Source organism: Acanthochromis polyacanthus, chromosome 12 (genome assembly GCF_021347895.1).
Source record: "Acanthochromis polyacanthus isolate Apoly-LR-REF ecotype Palm Island chromosome 12, KAUST_Apoly_ChrSc, whole genome shotgun sequence".
Taxonomy (NCBI): domain Eukaryota; kingdom Metazoa; phylum Chordata; class Actinopteri; family Pomacentridae; genus Acanthochromis; species Acanthochromis polyacanthus.
Genome location: NC_067124.1, coordinates 37,000,210 through 37,013,447, shown reverse-complemented (window position 1 = coordinate 37,013,447; position 13,238 = coordinate 37,000,210). Strand labels below are relative to the sequence as shown.

The window sequence follows — 13,238 nt, the reverse complement described above, 5'->3', positions numbered from 1 at the left end:
AGTAAAGGTCATGAAGTAGTTCGTTTAAACAAAACACACTTGTGCTCCAAACAAACAGGATGAGCACTAAATGAAGAACATAGAATCCCTGACCCATCACTGTACACACCAGTGAGCAGTGATTCCTCACATCTCTGGGGGTCATCTTCAACGGTGTTTCACCTATTTAGAACCTCCTTACTATAACCTCCAGAATGCTCCTGCTTTCTCCTCTCAGCTTACAAGCTTCTCAGCACCCAATTAAGCCACCCTTGTGATCAGCTTTTTGTACAATCAGATAAAATATGCTGTAAGCTTGCAGGACACGATTGGTCACCATCTACCCAGAGTCTTAGGTTCTGTAGGGTTGGCAACACATCGTATGTTGCCCCTATATGTGTATAAAGTACATAGAGTCAAATATTCCTGATATCTAACTATGCGTTTGTTCTCATTTCTCCTGTAGACGGTGTACGATCAGTACTTCATCACACTCTACAACATCGTGTACACGTCCCTCCCTGTGCTGGCCATGGGGATATTTGACCAGGTCTGTTCAGTCTGTCACCTTTTATACATACATGCTCTCAAAAAGTGCTTGAATAAAGAAGAATTTTTCATCAGAAGTGCCAAAAATACATGGAAAAAATTACTACTTGCTGTCCACCCAACAGAATACTGCAAAAAAAAACTACTTAATGGATCCCAGATGGCATTTAAAATTAATATTTAGTGTACCCAGAGGATAAAAACTTTACTTTTTTTAACTTAATCAAGTGGAATATGACAGATTTTGTTAAGATATATATGATCACCTAGCCTAACCGCGCTAGACAACCCACGGCAACGAATTTAATTCTCTGCCAGGGTGGGTCTAGTTACCCTCCATAAGGCTCGAGGCTGGATTCTCCTAAAACTGGCCGGACCAATCACCATGAAGTGTAGAGTCAGAAGGCGGGGGTAACTAAGTGATGACAGAGGCGTGACGATTCTGACAGAAACAACCGGCGCACAATAAACAGTTATCATTCGACTCGGCTTTGGCCACAGCCCTTAAAGATTTGAAGCTAAAATTCAACTTGAAAGATAAACAAAGGACGGCACTGAAGTGTTTCATTGAGAAGAAAGACGTATTTGGACTTATGCCGACGGGATATGGCAAATCCTTAATATACCAGTTAGCTCCGCTGGTTGGGAAGCTAATGGGACTTAGCCACAATCCGCCGGCGCTCTAGGAACTACGTCAGCCTATTCGTTGCGCTGATTGGTTGTATACCTACCCAATTGCTGCAGAGGGATTTGATAGACAACCTTTTAGCCCGCCTCCCTCCCTGTCGAGCGGCCCTAGACCCTTGTGCCTTCAGAAACATGGGGCTAGCGCGACTAGGCTAATGATCATCAGAAAATTAATCCCAATTTCTTTGGTGATTTGGCCTCTTTCTATACAATATCTTTTATTAGCAAATGTTAAAACTACACCTGGAACTCCACAAACATTACAGTTTCAGGAAACTTTGCAAGGTTTTAAACCAGCCTCAAGGTTTGGCTGAAGTCAGCACACCAACGATAACCTCATATTTATTGTTATTTTTTATGCTAATGGGGTTTTTACAAGGTGTCTCTACAGCTAGGGACAACAAATGCTAAATACGTGCTTGTAAAACTTGGGGTGCAACTTTAAATTGTGCAAACAAATGCTAACATGGCGAGCTAAGACGGCTACCGTGTTAAACATTAAACCTGTGCTGCAAGGAGAAGGAGCAAGGTGAGGCACGTGGAGGACAAAACACTGGAGAAACCACTGGAAATGTAGGAAACCATCCCTCCAAACAGAAATATGTAGCCAAAATAAGAAGGAAAACCCCTATAAGAACCACTTCTAAATAATTCCTCTTACCAGCTGCAGTCAGAACAAACAGCTCCTCCATTGCTGTCCCAGTATCCTCATTTATATACTGCAGGAGGCATGGCTTCCCATTCAAACTGGCCAATCAGGTCACAGCTCTAGAGGGGCGTTGTCAAAGTTCACAGCAAAAACACGATTTTCTTCAAACTTTTCCAACAACGATGCCTCAAATTATAGAAACACATCGATTCATCAACACTGAACGTTCAGAATAAACAAAACAGTCCTGTCTCCTTGTATTTTCACGTCCATTGCTTTGAATTTCATCACACATCTATTGTCCAATCAAATTTGAGACCCCGCCCGCTCATCTACCAATGAGAAAGCTGCTTTTGAGGCAGGCTTCCTTTTAAAAATGCAGCATAAGATGGCTTCCACACATCAGATAGATAAGGGTGTTTGTCTAAACAAAAGAAATAAACTTAACTTTAAGAGGTACAGCTCTGTCTAGATTTGTTAAAATTAAACCGAAATACAAAATTCTTAGTGATTTATGTTTGTTTTTCTGCACAAAAGGCCTGTATGTGTCCACCAACCCGCTTAACACTCACGAATCTCTTTCAAACATGCATTTGTCCGTTAATCTGTTGGCGTCTGAATTTGTCTCCTTCACGTTTGAATCAATTTTGACACGTGAAATACTTCCCGTTGTGATTTTTAAAAGACTTTTTCCACATTTCACATCCCAATATTGAGCCAAAAGCGACACCGAGACAAAGGTGCAGTTTGAAACTCACAAAACATGTTTCTTATTCACTTTGCTCAACAAATCCACATTTATTAGGGAAAAAATAAGCAAAAACGCAAAATTTTACGTCATGTATCAATGCCTTTTGCAGAAATAACTTCTTGTAGGGGTTTTGCATAATTGTTCACATTTGTTTGCCCAGTTTTTTTGACCATAGATGGATGGATGGATGGATGGATGGATGGATGGATGGATGGATCAGTTTTTGAGTAATTTTGAACAATTTATGCCTGATTTTATTCAATTTTCAAGTCATTTTTGGCAGATTTTTGAGTTCATATAGACAATTTTAACATAATTCTGGAGTATTTTAATGGATTTTCGACAAATGTGGAATTGTTTTGGGAAACTAGATCTAATTTTAGACACATCCAGTCATTACGGACAGTTTTTTGAGTAAAGTTGGGTTTTTTGTCTAATTTTGGACCGTTTTGATTGATTTTTGACAGTTTTTGAGTCATTTTAGATCATTTATATCTACATAGAATAGAACAGGGTATTCTGAAGGTACAACAAGGTGCAATAGTCTTATCAAATGCATCCTCTGACTGCAGGACGTTCCCGACCAGAGGAGTCTGGAATATCCGAAGCTGTACGAACCCGGACAGCTCAACCTGCTCTTCAACAAACGAGAGTTCTTCATCTGCATCGCCCAGGGCATCTACACGTCGGTGGTGCTGTTCTTCGTTCCCTACGCCATCCTGTCCGACGCCACCCAGAGCACCGGGGTGCCCCTCGCCGACTACCAGACGTTTGCAGTCACCACGGCAACGGCCCTGGTCATAGTGGTCAGTGTGCAGGTGAGTCCGGCGCGTCACAGCTTCTGTATTTCACCACATTCTCTCCATCGTTTGCGGATTAACTGTGCCGCTTTCTGCGTGTTTGTGCGGTTCTGCAGATCGCTCTGGACACCGGCTTCTGGACCATCATCAACCACGTGTTTGTGTGGGGCTCTCTGGGAACGTATTTCACCATCATGTTTGCTCTGCACAGTCAGACCCTCTTCAGGATCTTTCCCAATCAGTTCCACTTCGTAGGTCGGTCGCCTGTTGTCTCTTCATCTGCACACAGCCGAACTGTAGTTTTGTGGCCTCTAGCAGCAGAATTATTTCTGTTGTAGGACAAAGTAATCTGATAAAGATCTAATCAGTCAACATTTCTTCATTTTCATACATGCATAACTTAATTTTAGAAACTGTACATTCCCTCACATGTGAAAAACCAGCTGCCAGGTTTGAAAAACATATCGTCTTTGGGGGGAAAAAAATCACCACATTTGCACCATTTATCATCCAAAAGATGTCCAAATTTCAACTTTTTGCCATGCTTGAGCTAATCATATCTGGAAAATGAATCAAATTTAAGCGTAAAATTGTAACATTTCCCGAAAATCGGCTTATTCTGAGTGTTTAGTTCAACAATTCACCAAAAGTAAACCCGATCCTGTTAAAAACAAAAACTAAATCTGTGTTCCTGATTGCATCTGAGCAGAGAGGAGACAAATCTGGAAAGAAATTAGAGACACTGAGAGCAAAATCAAACCTAATGGATCAATAAAATAAATGCAGCCTGGCTCTGAAACAGTGAACAGAGGAGCAAGTTGTTGGAAGATACATTCAGCATGGTGAAACATCTTTCTACAGCCGATGAGCAGAGTAGTGAGAAAAAAGTCTGGAAACATGGAAATAGTTAAATATCTACAGTCTGTGGAGAAAAAGAGACATAAATAAGATAAAAAAACCCAGCAAAAATAAAGCACGAAATGACACAGATGAGACAGAAATTTACAAAAACCAGACACAAAGTGGCAAAAACGAGATAGAAAAATGGCAACAAACAGGACACAAACTGAGACAACAAGAGAAACTGAGGAAAATCAAAGCTACTGGATGAATAAAATAAAAGCAGCATTGAAAAGAGGAGCAAGTAGTTGGAGATACATGCAGCATGGTGAAACATCTTTTTCTAGTCGATGTGCAAGAGTAAAAAATGACAATTTTATAGCAGTTTTCCAAAATGTACAAATTTAAACGTCTATACTATTTGAAGCGATCATTTTTCCCAGTATTAGTAACATCTGTGGGCACTGTTTTCATAGAGGTGCATGCCATTATTGTGAAAACTATCATGTTTATGTTGATTTTATTGCATCAAAAATATGGCTACAGTGAGTTAAAATATGAGAGGAGCTTCAAAACACTCAGAAACTGCTTAAAGTTTTCACTAACGCTGTATTATGATGTATGAGAATTAAAAAAGACAATTATAGGAGTACACTTTGAGCCATGAACCTTATTTCAAATAACAGTTTACTTCATGCAGAGCTGACGTTTCCTCCACCAGTGAGGTTGTCGTATAAAGCTGCTGTATCCCCATGTGTTTACCCTTGTTTGCTCATGTTTGTGTCTGTTTTTGTGCTTGCAGGCAGCGCCCAGAGCACGCTGTTACAGCCGGTCGTGTGGTTAACTATTGCACTGGCAACAGCAATCTGCATAGTTCCAGTTTTGGCGTTCCGCTTCCTCAAGCTGGACCTCAAACCTCAGCTCTCCGACACGGTGAGAAAGCACGTTTTCTGACTCTGATGTGTCCAAACTCTTTGGTTGCGACACGATGCCAGCGCGTTTCCAGCACGTCAGTTTGAACCGGCAGCGGGCAATGATTAACCGGCGACATCAAAACACCGCCCGAGTGTGATGATGCTTACCGTCCCTGTCACCGTGCTCTCCAAACACCCTGCAAATATTGACTTAATCAGTGTGACCTGAGGACACGAGCAGCTCTCAGTGGATGACTAGCGGCTCAGAGTTGCACGAGTCGAGCATCCAACCGAAGCTGCCGTGAAGCTGGTGTGAAGAAGTTCCTTTTTTAATATCTGTATCTAGTTTCTGCTGCTGGTTTTGATTTTAGGGGTTAAATTTGATTTGTAAAGTACATAAACATTTGAGTTTCGATGAAGTGATGTGAAAACGCGACAAAGATCTGGATGATCAGCTATGAGTGGATCTGAAAATAAAATTAAAAATGTCACCGAGCGCAAAATGCAAATCAGACACGCAACAGAACAGTAATTCAGAGAGAACCCTGTCATGCATGAATTATTTAAAAACAGAGTGGATTTTTTTCTCATTTTCTTCCCCCCCAAGCAACACTTAAAACATGTCAAAGTAGACTGGTTTTAAAATCTATTCCTTTGAGCGAGATAAACATCTGTCCAGTGGTTTAAAATGCACTTTAAGTCAAAAACACCACAGATTAACAAGATAAAAACCTTTACGTAACAGAAATCACCACTAAACCTCCCCAGCTGATGACTTCAATGAAGTCGTTATTTGTTTTGTTTACAGTTTTTTTTAAATTTGTGAGTTTAAATATGTAAATGAAGACAGAAAAACCTGAAATCTGAGCATGCCAAATGCTTCCACAAAGGGGATTTTCAATATATATTAAAGCCATTTTCATGTTTTAGGAATAAAATGTTTGTATAAATTAGGCTATGAATGATAATAAACAAATATCAAAATATAAACTGAATAAAACTGGAACGTTTGGTAAATTTTAGAGTGGCTGAAGTGAAAGAAAAAACTACATTTGTACATAAAATTATATTTTAGCTGTGAGCCATCGTTTATAGTTCTTCTCAGGAATCCTCCCCAGCTGCCATTTAGACAATTACTCTGTGTCGAAAATGTTCTGTCGAAATAAGCGACCGCGGTATTATCTCAGTAAATTCCGCACATTTGCATAAATTTCCAAAAGTCCTGTTTAAAGTTTTTGTTCCAGTTTTTCTTTTCGACATACTAGAGTCAAAGGTTTTTAGAGGGGATTTTAAATATCTATTTTTAATCTCTTATAAATCACAAACTACTGTCATCAGCTAGAGAAAAATAATAAATTCTAACCACGTTTTTAGGTAATAAACTATTCTATGAGTCAGGCTGTAAATGAAGTGAAACCTTCAGATTTTAGGCAGGAATAAAAAGGGAACATTTGAAGCTGCTGATTTTGAGATTTTTAGCATTTAAATTGGAAAAAACTTTAACTAATATGTCGAAAACAAAAACTGAAACAAAAACTTTAAACAGGACTTTTGGAAATGTATGCAAATGTACAGAATTTACTGAGCGAATTTCGCTGGATTTTGGTTGATTTTTTTTTTGGTGAATGTTCTTTTTACTGATATATAAGTGATCACTTTAGATATTCTTAGGATTTTTTTGGGAAGATTTTTACCAATTTTTGAAAATATTTACAAGAATTTTCTTGCCAAATTTGGGGGATTTATTATTATTTTTTATATGAAACTTTTAAGGGAAACTTTTAAGAAATTATTGAAATTTTCTTCCTGAAGATTTTGCAAATTTTCAGAAATTTGGGGAATTTTTTTGCTGAATTTTTGAATTTTTTTCAGACAAGAAAACAATTTTTTGGTGAATGTAAATGAGGACAACAGGAGAGTTAATAACCATAGTAACTAAAAAATGGGATGCAAATGAGGCTAATGCTGTTTTTATGAGTTAATATATAATACATGTTCTTTGTGGTGCTCGTTCAGGTGCGCTACACTCAGCTGGTGCGACAGAAGAGAAGGAAGCCGGTGGGTCGAAGCGTCGGCGGTCCCTGGCGAGGCGTCGGCAGCGTGTCCGAGGGCCGGCTGGGGGCCCGCGGCGGCTCCAGGAGGTCCGGCTACGCCTTCGCCCACCAGGAGGGCTTCGGGGAGCTGATCACCTCAGGGAAAAACATGCGTCTGTCCTCTCTGGCTCTGGCCACCTTCGCCTCCAGACACAGCTCCAGCTGGATCGACACCCTCCGCAGGAAGAACAAGAACGTCCACACCCCCCCAGCACGTCGGGCGAGTGCAGCCCGGCGCCCAGCTGCCTCTCCGGGTCGGTGCCGCCGCTGTCCAACTCCTCCTCGGTGGTGGGCGGCTCGCAGGACACGCCGATCGAGGAGGAGACGGCCGCGGCACCGGCTCAGACTGCCCCTGGTTCGTCCTCGGAGGCAGCCGCTCCTCAGGGCCCCGCTGGAGGTTTAAACCCCACAGCAGTGAGGGCTCCTGGGGGAGACTCACCCGGTGGCTGGACGCTCTCTCTGGGGACCGTACAGGTGAGCAGCAGCTGGTTCTACTCATGCAGCAACAACAAAACAGTTACACAACACACAATTACACTCTTTTCTGTGGATGATTTAATATAAAATACAACAAATCTGAAAAAAGTTCTTATCTGACCTCCTCAGAATCAGCATCTACAATAACTTTAGCATATTTAACGACGCTATGCAGAGTTTTGCCTTCATACTATGAATATTTTCTTAGTTACAAGCCCCCAAAGTACAGAGTTGTGGGTTGAAATTTCTACTTTTTCAAACATTTCTTGGCCTCTTAACTTCATCGGTACTTCAGATAGAAAGATTAAATTTCAGGGTTGAAAAATACATTTAAGTTCTGTTAAAAGCATCCACTGCAGGTGTCACAATCTAAAGACAAAATGTTTCTATGACCAACTTTGAGCATCGGTTTGATGGAATATATCATAGTTTGAACAGCACCAATAAATTCCCACCTGAGCTCCTCAGAATCAGCTGATTTTTAGTATATTTAATGAAGCCAGGCGAAGTTTTATCTCCATACTATGAATATTTTCAGACTTACAGGCCCTTGATGTGCATAGAGGTGGGTTGGTGGTTGGGAAATCTCTCCAGCAAAACCAGGCTCTGGTCGGGCAGATGTCAGCCTCGACCAGTCAGGGTGAGGGTGAAGGGGAGGAGGGAGAAAACAAAGAAAAAACACAAATGCAGAGAAGACAAAAACACAAACTACAGGAGCAAGAAAACAAAGTTCATTTTGAGTTTCAGGTCTATAAAGTACATCATTTGTGCCTTTTTAAGGCCCTCATAACATCATCAGTACATCAGATGTGACATTTTTACAGCTGAAAAACACATTTAGGTCGAGTAAAAACTGCAACCAAATCTATTTTACGTCCACTCCAGGTGTCACAATCTAAACACAAAATCAGCTTTTTTTTCCATAACCAACTTTTAAAATGGATATTATGGGATGTATCACAGTTTGAAAAGCAAAACTGCAGCAGTTTAAGGTTTAGAGTCATAGAAACAATCATTAGTAGCTTGAATGAGTTTCTATTTTCTGATAAGTCCCTAAATAAAACTTTAAAAAGTCCATTCTGGGCAAACTTTCAAAGCTCATATCAGCATGAAGGACAAGTTATAGCAAATGAAAAGTCACATTTTTACCCACATTTGATACAAGGATCATCTTTTTGACACGATTCCTTGTGTGTCAAAATAATTTTCATTCTTTTTTATTTCCTTTACACGTGAAAGTATGAGGCTTAAAAAATGCTGCAAAAAAAACTTCAAGGGCCTGTAATTTAAAAAATATTCATCGCATGAAGGTAAAACTTCACATGGCTTTAGTAAATACACTGAAGTTGTTGCACATAAAAAATGAGTCGATTCTAAAGGGTCTGATGGGAGTTATTAATCAACTTTTAACCTCTCCCTTCTCGTTCGATAGGAAGCTTTGTTTGGCTGGAAAGGCATCACGACTCGTGCATCCGGCAGCCCCGGACCACCCTCCTCCGTTGCCAAGGAAACCAGTCAGATCAAGTGAAACTGGGAAGAATCCTGTAATTTACTACCGTCCACCGGGTGTTTGCACTCTCAGGCAGGATTAGTCGAGTGCTTGAAGGACCGGAACGAGCACGAGGACTAAAAACTTTACCCACTCAGTGCTCTTGTCTCAAAATAAATATATTACATCAGAATCACGGGAGGAAGTGAAGACGCGGGACTTTCCAGGCTCCAAATTAGGATTCAACGGTGAGATCACTGATTGTAGCAGCGGAAAGGAGACACTGAGCTGTTAATTATCTGTAGAAAACAACTTGTTTCTGCTTATTTGTAAAGCCTCGCAGCATCTCAGCGAGTGAGGTGCAGGCGTTGTTATTGTCTGCAATCAAAAATACTCCGTTTTTATTATAGTTCTCAGTGAGAACGGCTCTTAATTTACAGAAGATTCTTGTCTCTTTTCTCTCATTGATCTGTTTTCTTACCGATACCTCGACTCCACCGCGTTTTCTTTGTTTGCATCATATTGATGTGTTTCTATCGGCCTGCTTGAGTTGCACCTTAAATGCTTTAATTGGACCTTTTTTTGGTCTGACGAAGGCCCGGATCAAATTAATGAAATATGCAAAGCAGTGGGAAAAACAGAGAAGACAAACTGCCCACTGGTTTACTTCAGGAGTGAAAATGAACATTTAAAAAGCGGCTCGTCGAATTGTTAAACCATAAATGTCATTTTGTGACTCGTGCAGACTCAAGTTCTTTAAATCTTTTTGTTTGTCCATGAACTTGAGTTGGTTTGTGGATAATCATGCCTTAAAAATGCCAAAGCCTTCTGGGTTCTGTTCCATCTTTCACGTATAACTTTGGATTCTTGTTGCAAACGTTCCAACAGGCAAACATTTAGACAACCGTTAACCGGAGGAACGATATAAAGCTGCTCCTGGATGTCATCTCCATCGACCGTCAGCGAAAACTTCTGGAAATGAATGTTCTGTATAGGGCATCTTGTCGGAATGTGGAGCTGAATAAAAATGTCATTTTTCTGTCACATGAGGAACACTCAGTCTGTGCAAATGTCATTTTATGCAGGAGGCAAAGTTTAAGGTAGAAATGTCATCAGAAAAACAAGTGGAAACGGGTTTTTAGTTGCAGTTTGTTGAAGCTCTGGTGGTTTTTGTGGCGAAACAACCCTTTAATCCTCTAGTTCAGTCAACTTTGTTCAGTTTCTTACATACTTAGCGCCGATTTCAAGCACGTCAGGGGACTTAACACGGTCAGGTGAAGACTTTACGATACTATATTATAGAGAGAAACCCAACAAATGCAAACAATCCTCCTTGAGCAGCAACAGTGGAAAGAAAGAAAACTTTTCCCAGCATTTTGGAGCCCATAGCTTCATAAGACATGGAACTGCCAGGGCTGAAAAACCCATTTGAGATGTTAAAAACTGCAATCGGATCAGTTTTACGTCCACTTCAGGTGTCACAATCTAAAGACAAAATCTGTTTATTGCTAATTGTGTTCTGTAACCAACTTTAAGCATCAATATTATGGGATGTATCACAGCTTTAACAACCAAAACTGCAGCAGTGATGTAGACTAACAGAAACAATCATCGGTAGCCTGGATGTGTTTCTGTTTTCTGATAATTCAGGGAAGGAAACTTTTTAAAAAGTTTAAAAAGAACCAATTAAATGTTTTTTGAAACCTGCATATGTTGAAAACTGACGCCTACAACAACCTTGTGCACAAACTAACTTGAACCTGGTGCTAGGATAAAAACTGTGATTAAGTCTTACATGCGAGATTAATGAATGGCAGTGAGCAAAAACAGCATTACAAATAAAACACTTCAACATTTAAGTAACTTAGTTTAGGACTTTTGCCCGCAACTCACGAACTCTAGGAGACTCATTTGTTGTTGCCACATCAATGTTGTACACTGTTGTTTGTAAAAAAAGTGAAAAGCTGGCCCAGGTACTCGTCGTACGACAGGTTGAATACGTAGCGCGATTTAAACAGTTCATCAAACGCACCCAGTGAGCTGGTGGCTTGGCAGGGGATGAGCTGTTTGTCCACAACAATGTATACTCACACGCAAAAGAAACGCAAGTTTCTTTTACCCGATGAAAAATTAAATTTGGTTTCCCAAAACAAAAATGCATTTGGTACTTTGTGGTGCATGGTGTGTTCTTAACATTTTCTGTTGCGTTTTGTAAGGTTGGTGTGAAAACCGAAAACCGAAAACGAATCGTCGCAAAACACCAATGCATTGATGATGTGGACATGATTCACACTTTGCACGTGCAATTGAATATGCACGATTTATCGACACCTTCAGTGGGTATAAATTTCATTCAAGATCATAGGCATTTCACTTGCTGTTTAACTATGCCACGCTTAAACCAAATTGAGAGGAACCAAGCCATCGGACGTCTGCAAGCTGAAGAGTCTGTCCGCTTCGGTGAAGGTCATCGGTGCTCTGTGTGGTGTTGTATCGACGCTGGAGACGGTAAATGGTGGTGATGTTGACATTAAAGTGACGGACAATGTCTCGGACAGACTCTCCAGCTTGCAGACGTCCGATGGCTTGGCTCCTCTCAATTTGGTTTACAAAACGCAACAGAAAATGTTAAGAACACACCATGCACTACAAAGTACCAAATGCATTTTTGTTTTGGGAAACCAAATTTAATTTTTCATCAGGTAAAAGAAACTTGTGTTTCTTTTGCGTGTGAGTATAGAAAGTGTCAATCCTGTTCCTGGTTCGACCAACAGCAAGGATGTATGGTTGTCTACCATCTCTTTTCTGAAGGTGTTCATCGAGGTAGTGTCTACAGATATGGACTCGTACCCGTAGCCTGTGGGCTACGGATACGGCACTTTCCATTTGCCAGACAGATACGGACCCGTACGCGAGTCTCGCGAGTCAAGAAGCTGCTAACCACTGCAAACTGTTGAAAGGTAAGCAAAGGTTAAGGTTAGGGTTAGTGTTAGGGTCAGGTTTAGGGTCCGTACCTGTAGTACCGATGCTACGAGTCCGTACCGCTAGCGTCTACCGGGAGTCACGTGACCAGATCTCGCGTATCGGATTGGCAAATGGAAAGTGCCGTATCCGTAGTCCACAGGCTACGGGTACGGGTCCGTACCTCTAGCAACTACCGTTCATCAAGGCTGCAGCATGACTAAAAACAGAAAGGAAAAATAAAAAAATAGAACATCAACACACTATCACACTTACACTATCAAGTTGAACAGGTCACTAGGGTCTATACCATTAAAGTTAAGTTGTATGTATGTGTGTGTGTGGTTTAGTCCTTTTGTTTGACTATGCATTTCAAATTGAGTTAATGCATATAATATTATGGATAACTGGATAATAAAAATACCTTGTGGAAGTGCAACATTTTGTCCACTGCACCACTGGGACTTATCTTCGTCCTCTTCCGTCCAGCTGTGGGTGGCAGGAGATGGAGAAGGAGCAGCAGAGAAGCCATGTCACTGTCCCAGGCTATCAGGAGGAAACAGAGGAGAGATAAGCCATTACTGTCACTGTGATGTCCAAAGTAACCAGCACTTGCTGTTATGGATGAAAATAAATTCTGTCTATTGGCTTACTGGTGTCATCACTCTCGCTCAGTTTCTCAGCAGCTTTTAGAAGTCAGTTGACTGAGTCAGGTGTTTGGCCTCATCGATAACCTTGGGCCTGAAAGTTGTGTCCCACTTCTCCAGCATCTTGGAAGTCGTTTCAGCTCCAAACAGCAGACTGAAGTCTTGATTAAGCTGTTGATCATGCAAGCATATAAATACACATTTCAAAAAGGTTAGAGTATTGTACTTTCATCCAAGAAACAAAAAAGTTAACTGTAAATAAATGAACTGGGCAACTCACCAGCCCTTTGACATATAAAAACCGTGGAAATGTTTTAAAGACATCTGTCGTTCTGTCATGCACTAAGTCTTGGCGATATTCAAAGGTCATCTTCATCTTCTGAAACACACTTGCTTCATCAT

General features: G+C 40.7%; 1 protein-coding gene across 3 annotated transcripts in view; it reads left to right on the top strand.

Moving 5' to 3' along the window:
• atp8b2 (ATPase phospholipid transporting 8B2) overlaps window positions 1–10,281 on the top strand; it is a 49,117-nt gene extending 38,836 nt beyond the window's left edge. For all 3 annotated transcript variants that reach the window (XM_051956296.1, XM_051956294.1, XM_051956297.1), the window contains 6 exons: window positions 446–529; window positions 3,188–3,433; window positions 3,532–3,670; window positions 5,058–5,188; window positions 7,186–7,736; window positions 9,172–10,281. In XM_051956296.1, coding sequence (XP_051812256.1) covers window positions 446–529; window positions 3,188–3,433; window positions 3,532–3,670; window positions 5,058–5,188; window positions 7,186–7,665 — 1,080 coding nt within the window. In that variant the 3' untranslated portion in view covers window positions 7,666–7,736; window positions 9,172–10,281. The remainder of the gene's footprint in view (window positions 1–445; window positions 530–3,187; window positions 3,434–3,531; window positions 3,671–5,057; window positions 5,189–7,185; window positions 7,737–9,171) is intronic.
• Window positions 10,282–13,238: the final 2,957 nt, after the last annotated feature.